The sequence below is a fragment of the Alexandromys fortis genome, unplaced genomic scaffold, assembly GCF_014885135.2.
Source record: "Alexandromys fortis isolate MF-2015 unplaced genomic scaffold, M_Fortis_MF-2015_v1.1 scaffold_210, whole genome shotgun sequence".
NCBI classification, from domain to species: Eukaryota; Metazoa; Chordata; class Mammalia; order Rodentia; family Cricetidae; genus Alexandromys; species Alexandromys fortis.
In genome coordinates, this window is record NW_026068101.1 from 1,296,587 (window position 1) to 1,313,043 (window position 16,457).

The window sequence follows — 16,457 nt, forward strand, 5'->3', positions numbered from 1 at the left end:
GTCTGGCCTTTGCCACAAGGTCAGGTGTTTGGTTCAAGGCCCCATTTCCTCAGAGGCTTGAGGAACTGGGAGGAGGAACTTCCAGCCGCCTCCCCCCTCCCCCGCATTAACTTGTCATGGTCAATGTAGGCTCCATTATGGTTGACACCTCCACCTCCTGACCATAAACGCTGAGACTGCTCAGGAAGAAGTGTCAGCGGGTGCCTGGGGAATTACTAAACACAGGCATCTAGATACTTGCTGAACTCTCAGGCTGATCTCCCCTGAATCACTGAGCCTGCTCTCAATCTTGCTTCTGCAATTACAGAATATAAAAGGCACAGCCTGTTTTCAATAAAGTGATCCCCTCAGATCCTGTCAGTCTCTACCTTCCCTTCCCAACTCCACACCTCCTCTTTGGGACCTGAACCCCACTGAAGTTGGATTCCTGGAGAAAATAATTTGCTTTTCCATGGGAACAAAAACTATGATGGGCAAACAGAATCACACACATAAAGCTAACACACAGAAACTCTCTTCAGAAAGGCAATACTGTCTCTAAAACTGGATCCTCCTACCTCAGACGCCTGGGTGCTACAATATCTATTTATTTGCTTGCTTGTTTGTTTTATACAGGGACTTAGACCATGTGGCCCTGGGTGGCCGAGAACTCTCTAGGTATACCAGGCTAGTCTTTGACCACACAGACTCCCTGCCTCTGCCTCCTGCACAGTGAGATTAGAGTCAACACTCCTGGTCCATAACCACTTGAGTCTTCTTAAGGTTTTATTTTTTAAATCAAGTTCTTTTTTAAGTAAGAAAAAATTTTACGAAATACCCTGGGCTAGTGAAGCATTCTTCCTTACACAGACAAATGGAATCTGTGCTGCCCACAGACAGTAACAGGCAGAAAGCAAATTCTCAGAGAACACACAATTCACCCAAGACCCTTCCCTGCAGAGCGTGCAACTGCATGGTGGCGGTTTCATGCCCACTTCCTTCACAGAAGACATCATGTATTTCCCTTCTGCCTAAGCAGACTGTGAGACCCACCCAGGTTCACTCTGTGTGCTGACAGGATGAAGCATCCACCATTTTTTATGGAGCCCTAAATGAACTTCTATCTAAAAGTCACCAACCCACTCTGCTTGAGCTTTGGGTTTATAAAACCCACACTCAAATTTTCTTCTTCATTTCTCTTTCTAAAAGTGTTTTTCCTTAAGAAAAGTAGCCAATATAGTTCTCACACAAGTCTAAACATAGGACACTCCCGTGATGTCATTACATCGTCATGATCTGAGTAAAGTAGAATTACTAGCTTTCGGATATTAAATTCTACAAACATCAAAGTGAAAAGTAAAATAAACTTACCTTCAGGGAATCGACTAAATCATCGACTAAGAAGAGGCGTCTGAGTTCTTTTATTGTGCTGTTCACATGGCCAAGAGCAGAATTACTGTATTTCTGAACCAATTCCTCTGAAACAGCAACTTCAGATTCCAAATACGCCCTAAGAAAACAAAGCAGACCATAACTGCCATTGATCCCCAATGTCAACCAGCCATTACAGCCGTTAACACTCTACAACAATCTACTATAAGGGCTACTGTAAAAAATCCAAGTAAGCTCATTGTGGTGCCTCAGGCTAAAATTGGAGGGCTGCTGCTAGTTCAAGACCAGCCTGCGCTACAGAATGAAACCCATCTCAAACAAAATAAACAAAACCCAATTTCCCAAGATAGGTACTTTTTTTAATGGTATATATACTGTCAACTGAAATAGAAGCCTATTTTAAAGGCAGACTGATCTGAGTTTAAATCGTTTTCTTAGTCATCTAACTCTGCAATCATAATCTCCTAAACCTGTTTCCTCACTTAAAGTGGACGTTATCATGAGGATGCAAACATGAGTTGAACACAGAAAATTACGCTATCTCATCAGGTTCTACTATCAAAGATCCTACGCATTTCACTGTCAGAAATGTTAAATACGAGACCATAACACAGCTGCTAAAAGTACAGTGGCAACACCAGTAAGACATAATATTTACTGTTTTCATGTCCTCAAGTGTGCTATAGTGGGTAGAAGGCTTAAATTTAAAAAAAGATAACAATCTGGGAGTGGTCATTATTTCAAAGATGACATTTTAGCTAAACTATACTCCTGTCTGAAGCACAACACCCAAACTAACCCTATTTCCCCGCATATGTGTCCTGAGATAACCCTGCCTCTACTGCAATATGCCCCAAATACGCCATCTCTTGTTAAGGATCTGTTATTTGCACACTGAAATGGCTCAGGTTTTCAACTCTATAAATTAGATAAGAGTTTCTTAAAATCACTTCCAGTTCAAGCACTATAATATTCTATGGTTCCCGAGAGCCATCTGATCTTGATAACCTTCCCACTGTTCCCTATCTTGAAGCTGGAAATGAGTCATGTTAAACATTTTTTAAAGTCAGCATGTTATTTCCCTAAAGCAAAGTTCTCTTATTACCTCTGGTGACAGCTTGTACTATGAACTAACTTCGCCTTGGAACCTACCTAACCTTATCAGAGGAGTCTCTACGACCCCAGTGTAATCAACCACTCTTTTAAACCTCAAAGCACTGTTCTCTTCTACTATTATCAACCATATCCAGTTCTGAATATAGACATCACATTTTTCCTACTTAAACAGAGACTATTTGGAATCAAGAATAATTCTTTATTAGTCCTAGTCCAACAGTTTAAGACATTGGTATACTACTGTTAATAATATCAAGTTAAAACATTCAACGTTTTCCATCAATTTTTAAGCCAGCAGTAAATTATTTACATAATTTTATATAAGTATGTGGTGTACATGTGCACATGTGTATGTGGGTACATATGGCAGTCAGGTGTCTGGTGTTTTCCTCAAACCTGAAGCTCACTATTTGCCTAGGCTGACCAGTAAGCTCTCAGGATCTGTTTGTTTCTGACCCTCAACACTTGGGTCACAAATATCCACAGCAGGGGCCAGTTTTTATGCAGGCGGGAGGGGTCAGAACGTGGGCCCAACTGTTCTCACAACAAGCAGTCTTACGCACAAAGACACCTCTCAACCCTGTCTATATAATTCTTAGACATGGCTGAGGAAACTTTAGAACTCTGTTGTAAACTGCTGCTGGCTCTGCTGCATAGAGCGCCCTGCACAGTGCCACTGCAGGCATTTAATGAGGGTGCTACACTGCTCACCACGGCTCCCTCCACTTACTTCACCTGCACCAGTGCAACTGGGCAACCAGAAAATTGCAACAAGCGTAACCGCCATGTCGGCTGAATTTGTTTAAGACTACAAAATGCCTATATGAGAAAGGTATGTTGAAGAAAAAGACCAAAGAAAAAAGAAACTGTAGTCTTTTTAAAAAATCTTTAAATGATATATAAAACTAATACTGCAGATAATTTAGAAGTTATGTCTTTATAACACTTTCATACATTTCATTAAAACTACTTTAAAATCTTACTTGTTAAGGTTTGTGGCATATGACTGTCATTTTGAAGCTACAATTTGAAATTACTAAAAACCATGTTTCCCTTCTGCGTGTAATGCCCTAAGAAACTGAGCAAAGTGTAGGCAGGAACATACACTGTTGAGGGTAATGGAAAAGGGTGTGTAGTATCAGACAGTGTTTAGGGGACCAAGGGAGCACAAAAATGTAAACAGTAAAGACAACAGAACTTCACCTGTCCTGAAGTCCACTATGGTAACCAGTATCTACTAACAAATATTCGTGAGGAGCCCAATCTTTCTACCATAAGAAATCTCAAAGGCAGATGCTCTTCGCAGAGCTTCTTCTATAATCGTCTCTAAGCAGCAGAGAAAGGAGCCGCCTAGAATCCTATAGACAGACAGGAGACTGAAGTCTACCAATCCTGTTCAGACTGTTGTCATTTTTACACATCTCACCTGAATGGGTGGCCTTCATCTGATTTCTGGATAGCTTGGATCACACCCTTATATATCCTAAAGCTGATAGTCACAGAGAGCAGGGCCAAGGCAATGTAGGCCGTTACACTCACAATGCTGAACACCGTCAGGGACAGCAGTAGGAATAAGCTGGCACCAAACACCACTCCAGTCTTCTTAATGTCTCTCCAGTAGAGGAGGTCAACAACTACAAAGTCAAAGAAGTCTGAGATTAGAATACTATTAACCATTTGATCTAGTACATTCACATTTGCTCCAATAGAGAACACAGCCTGTCAGGATAATGCTACATTCGTACTTTTTACCACACCTTCTTTCATGCCAGCCGCCCACCTACAGGACCAAATCCTTCTGGCCTGGCAGAGGTCACCTGACATCATTTCGAGGCATTTCTTCTTCATACTATCCATGATATTTAAATTACAAGGAAAATGACACTAAAAAGGCTATTGAAATTAAGTTAGATAGACAATCAAATTTTAAGAAGATGTTGAAAAATTGAAGCTTTAACAGCTGAAAATCTGAGCTTTACAGGTGGACTTTTGGAAATCTCTTCGAAACTCCTACAATGGTATCCCAGCCTGGCACTAACATCAGTTACCTACAGTAAAAGGCAGAGCGGAAACCGCATGCAGACATCTGAAAAGCTCATTTCCTTCGAAAGAAGAAAATGTCATAAACATTGTAGGGGTCAAAAACAAAACAATCGCCGGGCTATGGTGGCGCACGCCTTTAATCCCAGCACTCGGGAGGCTGTGAGTTCGAGACCAGCCTGGTCTACAGAGCTAGTTCCAGGACAGGCTCCAAAGCCACAGAGAAACCCTGTCTCGAAAAACCAACCAAACAAATAAATAAATAAAAACAATCTACATACTACAGTATTACATAACATCTGGTATGGAGTCAAACAGAGCCAACTTAGCACGTCAGCTTTTGGCTACTGCAATACCCACAGGCTGGAAGTCTCAAGAGCAGCTTCTACTCAACCCAAGGAGAACTCAAGTGTACCAAAGGGCTCTTTGACAGGCCACAAGATGGTGAACTGAGTAGAGCAAAACAAAACAAAACACTCCACCCAATTTACATAGTAAAACAAATATGTATATACTCAAGTAGAATTTTTTAATTCTAGCTAATTTTAAGATAAAGGAGGCAATATTTTTAAAAGTCACACTGTAAGGGGCCGCTTTGGTTTTGATCCCCAGGACTCCTAAATATGCATGGCTTCTGTTTATCAGAGGTCCTTTTGTAGGGGAGAATCTGAACGTGAGCTATAAAACACTAAGTATTCTTACAAAGGCCTGAATTCCCCTGAGCGCAGCTGCGCAGTAGAGTATATGCCTAGCATGTGCACAGTCCGGGGCTGATCTCCATTCCATATGTTGCTTATTTCCTGACTATGTCTTTAAGTCTTCTACCTATGTATGCAACTTGTTCCTACCAATTCATCTGAGGACTCATCAGACCTTGAAGTCCAATCTGTGTGGTCAAAGTGACACAATGAATTATGTCAGTCAATAAAGAGATCAGAGTAATGTCAATGGCTTTCTGGCACTGAGCGAACACTGAAACTCCATCTAGGCTAGGCATGGCCACGCAGTTCTATAACCTGGGAGGCAGAGGCACGGCTGCTCAAGTTTGAGGCAAGTGCCGGGCCTGCCAGGTATGCGTAACAAGACCATAACTGGGAAACAGAAAGACGACCTAGAGAAACGGACAGGAAGCCTAAAAAGGGGAAATGCACTTTTACGGCTCTTTTTGGTGCTAAAATGCTAAAGTTTATCTTTCCTAGGACTACCCTGAAGTACGAGACAATGCAACAATGTTTTAAAGTAAATATTACATTGTAATAAAACTCAAGAATGGGACAGGGAAGCTGAGAGAAACTTAAAAACACTCTGAAACAGAGGAATCGGGTTGTCATTAAGAAGCCAGGAAACTTAAAGTGCAGGACTTCCCATCTTCCACAAGCTCTAATAATGTCAGCCTCCCCCCACGGGAGCAGCGGTGGCAGCACAATTCCTGTGGGGCTGCCTTGTGTCCTATAACAGCGTCTTATATAAGACCAGGCTCAAGGCTCTGGAGCGGGGTGACCTGGACTCCAACAGCAGTGCTAGATTACTAGCGATGTAACCCCAGGCAAGTCACTAAGCCCTTCTGTGCTTAGAGCTTCACCATTAAACTGTATATAAAAACAGAACTGTCTCGCTGAGATGTGATTCATTAAATGAAAATGAAGCACGATTTTCCATCAATAAGAGGATTAGTATAAAACACTTTCTACAGGACTAAGCATAATAAATTAGTAAACTCAGGGCTGTCACTTGTTGGGTCACTAGCACCCATGAAATCACCATCTTTATTACCCAGATATTTAAGTTGTAAAGGCATAAAGAAGAAAAAGAAATGTTCAACGTTTTGATTTTGTTATGAACCTGAACTACAATGCCACACTTAGGTGCTTGCTGACAATTCCCAGTAAAAGTGGAGAAGAGCTCACTTCAAAGTTGACCTCTGACCTCCACACACATGCCCAAATACATATATACACAATAGTACTTTTAAAGATAATGCCAACAGAGAATAGAACTATGAGTAGATTTCTTTCATTTACTATCAAATCATTTTACACTCGTATAGAAATTCTCTTCTATAAAAAGGCATTACTTATTAATCTTTAGTATCACTATGGTGAGATGCTGAAATACGTGCTGGTGCGCTCACTGTGCTTCATGATCAAGACACACATGACTGTTAATACTGGACGTGTGTGTAACAAGCAGAGAATATTCAAAGAGGTCTAATGATTAGGTAAGATTTATAATTATTCTGTGTTCTGTATTAATGAATATAGGAGAAAGAAAAGGCCAAGGCCAGGGATCCGGAGACACACCTCCTAGTGGTAGGTTTGCACTAGTACTAGGTATACTTTAGATGAGACCCCAATCTCTGTGGACCTAGACTTCCAATCTCTTTTCCCTTCAGAAGCTAACATGATTCATATTTAGCACAAAGTAATACATCAGTCCTACACTCAAATTCCCATTAGTGGACCCTAATCAATAAACTTTTACTACTCATACCAGCCTGTGCCTATGCGACTTTAAAATACCCACTCCTCTTCTAAGATTTAGATTTCAGTGGTAGGAGGCTTAAATGGTGTAAACTGATCTTCCCAGAAACACTTTATTATGTGCCAATCAAACATTATAGAATAATTAAGTATATAACCTTATTATGTTTCAAGCAATTATAAACTATGTAATTTTAATTATAAGAACAAAAAACATCTAAAAAGTTTTTTACATTTTAGAAGTGGCAGGTCTTGGATATAATGAGACTTTCTATTATTAAAGTGCTCTGCATGGTACCAAACTGAAAAGCCATATATTCAAGTTCTTCAAATGTTGCACATCTGCACACTTGATCAAAGGGCAGGTCATGGGCAAAGAATCACTGCATGCAAAGTGAATCACAAAGGCCAAGAACACATACAGGAAATTAAGAAGAGAAGGGACATTGTCCTAGTTAGGGTGCCCACTGCTATGGTGAAACACCATGACCAACCAAAGCAAACTGGGAAGGGCAGGACCCTGGAGGCAGGAGCTGATGGAGGCCATGGAGGGTGCTGCTTACTAGCTTGCTCCTTCTCCTCCTCATGGCACGAAAGCTTATTGTAATACATTTGACAAGTACTTCTCCGAGCAGAAAACTATGGTTAGGGTTTTAAGCATTCACCTTCTGTGTGCTTGTGAATGAACTGAGCATGTACACACCACAGCACGTGTGTGGAAGTCAGGGGATGGCGGACAGCAGTGGCTCTTTCCACCACATGGGTTCATGACGGAATTCAGGACGCCAGCACCCAACACTCACTGAGCCACCTCCCTGGCCCACCGGGTTTCTGAAAGTGCCCTTAAAACACTAGTGTACCTCTAATGAGACACTGGTCTTTAAAGAAAGTGAGACGTCTACAATGGCACTTGACACAGAATATTAAAGGAATCCCGAGGACAAGGTCAGCCCAGTGTGGGCAACATACAGCAAGACCCTGTCTCAAAACAAACACACCAAACAAAAACATACCTAACCATAAAGTCTGAAAAAAAAAAATCACTAAGTAGTATTTTTATTTTTTTACTATTGGGATTACAGATAAGTCTTAGCTGCTTCTTTACACATTTCTGTGCTATTCGAAATTGTCACAATCACAAAATACTCCCTTGATCCCTATTCTACTTGAAAACAAAATCCAGGACAGGAGTGGTATCTTCCCAGAGGGCACTGATTGCTGGTAAGCGCAGACCCCAGTCCATCCCCGCATACACAGAAGGCAGGCACGGGGGCATGCACTGGTAACCCTATTGCCAGGAACGCAGAGATAGGCAGAGCCAGAACAACCTTGGAAAACAAAAATGCAGTTATATGGCTCATATTTTCCACTACAAAATTCCCTACAAAGCTTTTTAATGAGAGGAAGGTTAACTAGAAGTAGGTTGGAGCTATGCAGCTAAGACTGTCTCAAGGAAGGAAAAAAAAAAAAAAACCACCATCTAGACCCTACAGTCATGTAAGCAGTGACACAAGAACATAAGTGAAATAAAATTCATAAGTCAACTCCTGTATTTGTGGCCAGGTGACTAAGCTATTGGGTCAACTGGGGGTCCAACTGCAGAAAAATGCCACTAGATTTCCCTACTTTATATCACGTTAAAAATGTTAATTTATGGGGTGGAAAGATAGCTCTATAGGTAAAGGCACCTACACCAAACTTGATGAAAGTTTTTATCTCCTAGACCCACATGGTAGAAGGCAAAAACTAACTCCTACAAGGTGTCTTCTGACATCTCCACATGCACTGTGACATGTACATGTACACACACACATATACACACATACTCCTACACACACATATACACACGCACATACAAGTATGGGGAGGGGGAAGCTTTTAAAAATAACAAGTCTTTTAAAAGAAAAAATAGGTGTAAATCTTCAAGATTTTGTATTAGGCAGTATTTCTTAAGGTATGACATAAAAAAAACAAAAGAAAGTTAACAAATTAAACCTCTTAATAATAAAAGCTTTTATGTTTCAAAGGGCATAATGAAGAAAACAGTCCAGAGAATGGGAGAAAATGCAAACTAAACATCTGATTAAGGGCATGCTTCCTGCGCCACACCATGGCTCACTGCAGTTCGCACTCAGGCTCCAGGGGTCAACTCCTCTCCTGGCCTCTAGGGCACCAGGGACATGTGTGGTACATAGACATACATCAGGCAATACACTCACATGCATAAAGTTTGCACAAAACTTAAATATCAGATAAAGGACTTGTTTTTACCAGGAACCTTTTAACTCTCACATAAAATGTGAATACCCTTTTTAAAGATCCAAGATGAACTGACCTTACAACTGTGGAAAACATGTAAGTCAATCAACTTATAAACAGCTATAATTTAGAAAAATTGAAAACTTTTTATTATTTTGGTATAGTGCACTTGAACTAAAATTTAAATTTAAAGGAACTCAATCTTTCTTCCACTGGCTCCACGCAAAGTAAGAAGAGCTGCATACATCTGGTAATCACAGGCTATCATCTGTCACACTAAAAATAGGGCTAGGCCAACTGCCGTACATGCGGAAGCCATCCTATTCCATTCTGCCTTAAATCAAGTTCACATTCAAGTTAGCCTGAAGTCAGGTTTCTATTTTAAAGCTCTTCTTTAAAAATGTCTTGAAAGAGGGAGCCATTATGGGGTTAGGGAGATATCTGGTGCCAGGGAAACCCCCAGGAATTCACAAGGANAGAAAGAAAGAAAGAAAGAAAGAAAGAAAGAAAGAAAGAAAGAAAGAAAGAAAGAAAGAAAGAAAGAAAGAAAACAAGAAAACGGTGACCTCCGAATCACCACACTCGGCTCACTAATAATTAAAACCATTGATTGACTTATTTACTTTGTTCAGTGGGTAAAGGCCCCTGGCAAGAAGCCAATGGGAGAGCACTAAGCTCAAGGAAGTTGTCCTCTGATCCACCACACTTTGTTGCATGAGGAGCCCACACACTTACACACACAAAATAAGTAATATTTTAACTGTGTGTGAGGGTGCCCACACAAAACCAGTAGAAAATACCCTAACTTCACATTTCTAGTTTTCTACGCCATCCAATGAACATCCATAGATTTCCTCCCATTTCAAGTTAAAGCTAAATATATTGTCTTTGATATGTACTATCTATCTACTCCTACCCAAATTCTCCTTACTGGTCCAAAATTTGGTAATTTTTAGTTATAAAAAATTGCATACATAGAAAAAGAGTACATGCAGTAGCTTTGACTGCTTACATTCTTACAAAAAAAATCACAATTTTGTAAAGTCTGTAGTCGGAAAGGAGACATCCCCAAAGCCCTTTCAATGCTCAACTATGCTCTACAGATGTGCGAGGTCAGTGTTAACACGGCACGGCTTTTCAGCTGCGTGTCGGTTTGCATGCTTACAGAGTAAGTTAAGATGGTGGCGGTAACTGAGAAAAGACAGCACAGTAGTCTTTTCGTGCCTATCACCCCTCACTCATGCAAAGTAAATATGAGAGTCAGTAAACAGATTAACATGTACCCAGTATTTTATGAGTATCGTGGCTTTGATGAAGCAGAGAATGGTAATTTGGTCTCAAACATAGTTCCAAGAATTCAAAACGCTGGCTAAATTAAATTCAACTCCCTTAAGCCCAAATTCTAGCAATGAGATTAAGTTAAAAAAAAAAAATCACAAAAATAAGAGAATTCTATTCACTGCTTAAGTGTTCCTCCTACATTCAAGTATGTAATCCAGTCCTTAAGAGAAATCATATACCAGGCCTGGTGGAGGTCTAAGTAGACTTAATCTTTTTAATACTAACCTACTAACCACACCTACTTTTTCCACAGTTGGCATAATAGACTACGGCTCTTTTATTAAAGAGTGAGGCCCACGTAAAAATAAATGGTAAATGATATACCATGTACAAAAAAAGCTGCCTAAGACTGTGCATGGGTAACATATCTAAACACGGGTCATTAGCCTCCCCCCCATCACTCTCTGGTTGTTCACATACAAACTACAAAATAAAGGCCTCATGATACAGCTTTGTGGCAACTTAGTATCTTCAGTTTTCTTGGTTTCCTTATCTACAAAACTAAGTGGTTAGAATATGTAAATGACAAGACTCCTCGGGCAGTGGTAGCACACGCAGAGAGAAACCTTGTCTCGAAAAACCAGAAACTTCTTATCTGCGAGTATTACATGAAATTCTTTTGCAAAAGCATTTACCTTTGCAAGTATGAGTATTTTGCCTGTATTTTTGTCTGTGCACCATGTGTGACCCTGGAACTGGAGTTACAGGTGGGTGAACTGCCGTGTGAGTACTGGGAATCAAACCTGAGTCCAATGGGAGAATAGCCAGTTCTCATAACTGCTGGGTCATCTCTCTGGTCCCTGAAAGATTTAATTTATTAGTTGTTTCATCACTCCTTTAAGAAAAGGAAAAGGGGAATCCTAAATCCCCAACTTAAAAAAAAAGTGGTAAACTGTTAAAGCTCTGTCATTTTATACAAAAGTTGTTCGGTGTCACTGCGGTCCAGTGAGAAAAATCACTGTCTTTGCTCTCTGGGAATTTACAGAAAAAGAGCCCACTTATAATCATAATAGAAGATACAAATCACAATCAAAGACAAGTTTAAAGAGCTGAAATCATGTCTATGTGGGAAGAATGAGTCTAAATACTACATAGTCAAACTACAAACTGGAAGACAAAGCCCACGAGCACAGTGTGACAAACACAACAGCAGGCATCTGGGGACAAGGCCTTGGGTGGCTGCTGTGGGCACCATGGCAGTTAGTCCACAACAGTCAGTGCTCGTTAACTTGAGAAGAGTAGAAAACCCTTTCAGTGGCACTGTTCTTCCAGAAGATTCATTTTAATTCAGCCATCATACAGAACTTAGACGACCAGTTAGCAGTCCTAGGAATACTCAGATCTGGGTAAATAAGGGAAGGGAGAATAAAGTTCCACCACTGGTCCCAGTATATATCCTTTGAAGATTCTATTTTCTATAACCACTGAAAACACGTATATTTACTTTTATAAAAATGCAAACCTATAAATTCTGTTAATTTATTTAAAACTGACAAAATACCTATACTGTGGTTAAAACCATCAGAAATGCATATACTGCATGGCTCCAAGACTCACTGCTCAAAGCAATAATTCATACAATCTTTCTGAAACAAAATGCTGCAAACATGCACCTACAGTACAAATACCCATCAACTTAGTAACCATGAATAAGAACAGAATTTAATTCACTTATCAACTTAGCGTTGCTTATAGTTACAAACAGGGAAAGGCTTATTTAGCCACCAGCATAGTAAAGTGAGGAACTATTTTAAAGGAGGCCATGCCGACTGAACTGCTCAAGACTATTAACACAGTACGTACGCTGTAACCTCTACACTACATTACTAAACCCAAAGCCACGCTCTAAATTGTCTATAACACACAGTCCTGTTACTAAACCACCACCACAAAACTCTAGAAGAAAAAGTTAAGACCTAAATTTCACTGGGTTTCAGCTAAGTTTAGAATTAAAACCAGGTACCTCTCCAATATCAGCAGGCCTTAAAATTGTTTAATTACGAGCTCCTTTCTCAGCCTGTCTCTTGCCCATGCTCAGGGGACAGGCCAGCACTTCAAGCACCAGGCAGGTCCTCTCTCCTCCCCTGGCCACAAGTACACCTACCTATCCATCCTCACCACTTCAGCTTTCACAGACACTGGAAATGACAAGCAAGACTAGGGAGCTCCAGGGTCCACGAGAGATGGTGCTCCTAAGCCATCTGTCTTCAAGTATAACCAAACTGAACTTTCATACAACTGAAACCACTCACAAAGGTCATCTACAGCAGTTAAATTTCACAATCCACAAACACAAGTAAGAATGAGCGAGGTTTCGCCTTCTCCTAAAAACCAGACGGCTGTCTATCATGTCTGTCTTCATCCTTAACGGTTTCCCTCCAGCCCTTGCGTGCTGGCGAAGCACACTGCCCTACTGCAGCTGCTGCTGTGAGAGCTAAAGCTAATGTTCCGAGACGCGCCAAAATGGAGGTGCTTTCTGACTGTCCTGCCCTAGCTTCAGGTTTCAAAAACATGTCTGTCCTCACTTTGTATTTGTATTTCGTTCTTTAGCATTTCCATCACTTCAAATTCAAAGTGTCTGAAATTCCATTTGGCATTTAAAAAAATAAGAAGAATAAAATTTGTATCCATCTGCCTTGCATAGTCGTTTCATTCATTCTGACTGCAATCAATAGTCTTGCAATCTATGGCAAATGCCAAGTATTTCTTCAGTAAGTCTCCTCAAATCTGTTACTTCCCTTTCACCTCTCTATTTCAGACAAGGTTCAGATAATCTCTTATCTGGGCATTGCTACAGTCATCCCAAACAGGCTTTTAGGTTCTTCTCCAGCTTATACAACACCACAAACTAACCTTCTGAACTTGCTATCACTTATTACTCCTACTTTAAAACATCAAAAAGTTCATTATTTCCTTACAAACCAAGTTATCTTCTAGGGCATCTTGTCATAAAACCAAAGACCTTCAAAACTGGAACCATAAAATTATACAATAGAATAAACTAAAACCTTAGAGGAAGTGTCTTAGCTGACCAAAATCAAAATATACTAGAACCTTGAAATCCTAGATTGCTGCTTTTCCAAATCTTCCCACTATAAAATGAACGACAGCGGCTTGCCAGGCCCTGTAGACTTGCTTTGATAGGTTACGATCACAGCCATCTTTTTAATGAACCACAGAGAAGTCTGAGAAAACCTGACCCAGATCCTCTAACTTTCTATCACCTTTGATCGCACCAATCTACCATTTAACTACTGTCCAGAAAATTCTAGTCACTCTCTCGATTATATCTTTTTAGTGATTATGAAGCAATGTGGTTGGAAGGCAGGAAAAATTATGGGGGAGGGAAGGGAAAGGAGCCTTTCCAGCTTTACCAACTAAGAATCAAGAATTCCAATACATTTAACATTTGCAGTTTTCTAGAAATCTCATCAGAAGTCACATTTCCAAAAGGGGGGGGGGAGTCCTAACTCCCTTGTGCAGCCCTAGTAGCTCCTGATTCTATCTTATCAGATGGAACTATCAGTCATTCGATCATCTCATTTGTAAGAAGTTTCTTAGCAATCCTTTGAGATGCACCTTGAGCACCACCAAAATGCACATGCCTACGGTTAATTCCAATTTTTTGAGAAGCCCACACTTGTAGTCATGGTAATGTATTTTCTTCTGGGGCACCTTTCTCTTAATCTTTGTGCTTATATAAAAATTTCTTTTAATGAAGCACCAACTCTTCTTCCTACTTCTGATCCAAAAACTCTTTCCTGTGTCTGGCAAGGATCAAGTTTAAGCTGAAAGAAAACTCCCAGGTTTCTGTGAGCTACGGTGCGGAGCTGTCTCTGCTGCCGGCAGTTACATCATCCTTGCATCCCACTGACGAGACTCTCAAGCCTTCCTTTATCCTACTAAGTTTTCCATATAACCTCAATAATCAAATACTACGTACATTTATCAAAACATTCTGCCAATGAACAGAAAAATAAGACTATAACAATACCAATTATAATGCTGGTCTTACCCTAAAAGATTAAATATCTAATATGAAAAAGCAAAATCACCCAAACAGCAAACACATTTAAAACTTCATCAAAAAAAATTAAAAAACAAACAAACAAACAAAAAAACACCAGGCAAGATGGCGCACACCTTTAATCCCAGCACTTGGGAAAGAGAGGGCAGGCAGATTTTTTGTGAGTTCCTGCCCAGCCTTACTCTACAGAGTAAGTTCCAGGACAGCCAAAGATACAGAGAAATCCTGTCTCAAAACCCCACCCCATCCCCCCAAAACCACCCTGCAATCAGAGCATGTGTTGCTGCTGTCAGATTTGGGGAGTCTGGGAGTACAAGAGTGCAGACATGAAGAATATGTATTTTAAGCTTACCTAGACGTCCTCAGACTAGGTTCCTCCTAAAAACTCATTTGCTTTTTGCATCTCAGTGATTTCCAATTTAAATCTTACTCTATAATCTGTAACATGAGCAGCTAGTGGAAAAACACTAAAATATTAATTAAGAACCTCAGGATAAGAAAAAACATAGTTAAGTGTTCTGACTGACTCAAACAAGCACTAAAAAAGACTAAAAAAGTCACCAGGTTTACATATAAACAAGACAAGGTTCTGCAGAGGAACTCAAGAGTGAAGCTGAGTTCATGTTTAAAGGCCTTTAAATAATTAAATCGCCGATAATAGATGGGCTCTACTGCCTCTTAACTTCTTGACTTTATATTCCTACATTACTACCTTAACCTTAACAAGTCAAAGCTTAACATTTTGAGTCTACAATTTAAATCATTCATACAGAGGCTGGAAAGTTGCAAACCGGGCCCTGCTGTGGCTTTTGACCTACTGTAGTATCACTGGTATCATTTTCACTCATCAAAAACTAGCATATTGGTTCAGTTTTCACTTTCCATACTTATAGCTAAGATGAAGAAAAATCCTTTAAGTTCATATGTGACATGTTCACAGCTGGTTTTCCCCTCTTTGTGCTGAATAAAAGACCTTTAACAAAGTCTCATGTGAATTCAAAGTTAAACTCACCTTTTCCCCCACATTTTTTACTGAGCAGTTTTTGTTCGTTTGTTTTTCTTTTTTTAAAGCTGGGTGTTTTACTCAGCTATAGAAATGCTTTTAACACATTCCTATCTTAATAATTTTGTTCTAGAAGGAAGTAGCATTTTAAAAGAATTATAAAACTTGAAAGTAGCCAGGAACACGGAACAAAAAAACCATCCTCGATGGTAATGTTTATTTTAGGCACTTAAAAACAGTTCTAATAATTAAGACAACTTATTCTAAGTGTTCAGACACACAGCCTTCTCTCTCTCTCTCTCTCTCTCTCTCTCAAACAGCAATTGACAAGCTACATAATAAAATGCTGTTAAAATATTCAGTAGTCAACACTTTAATACTCTGCAGACTTAAATTCTTACACAGTGATCCACTGAGATTTGAAAGGATCTGAGCTTTCAAGGGGGAGGAGGGGGACCAAGATCACTGATTGGTTATTACAAGGACAAAGGTTAGCATAAATTTAAATTTAGATATGCATTTAAAACTATGTGCACATCTGAATAATTTCAAGACATATAAAAACTAAACAGTATTCAAGAAGCCTCAAGGGTTCACATTCCATTTCAAAGAAAAGCCTCTTGCGATGAAATTCTGCTGTGTACAAACCTACGGCTGGATTTCAGGCACACGGACCGGCAAGCCAGTTATACATCGTCCACACCAAAGGGAACAACAAATGAGATGTTAATCTCATACCAATGTCAGCATGCAAGATTAGAAAAGAAACCCGACAAACAGGACTGAAAAGACTAAATCAAATACCACTAAACAGAAGGAC

The 16,457-nt window shown here is 39.9% G+C and overlaps 1 protein-coding gene across 3 annotated transcripts in view; it reads right to left on the reverse strand.

The window, feature by feature from the left end:
* Rtn4 (reticulon 4) overlaps positions 1-16,457 on the reverse strand; it is a 58,502-nt gene that overhangs the window by 9,989 nt on the left and 32,056 nt on the right. For all 3 annotated transcript variants that reach the window (XM_050123863.1, XM_050123864.1, XM_050123865.1), the window contains 2 exons: positions 3,914-4,121; positions 1,351-1,489 (listed from right to left, as the gene is read on the reverse strand). In XM_050123863.1, coding sequence (XP_049979820.1) covers positions 1,351-1,489; positions 3,914-4,121 — 347 coding nt within the window. The remainder of the gene's footprint in view (positions 1-1,350; positions 1,490-3,913; positions 4,122-16,457) is intronic.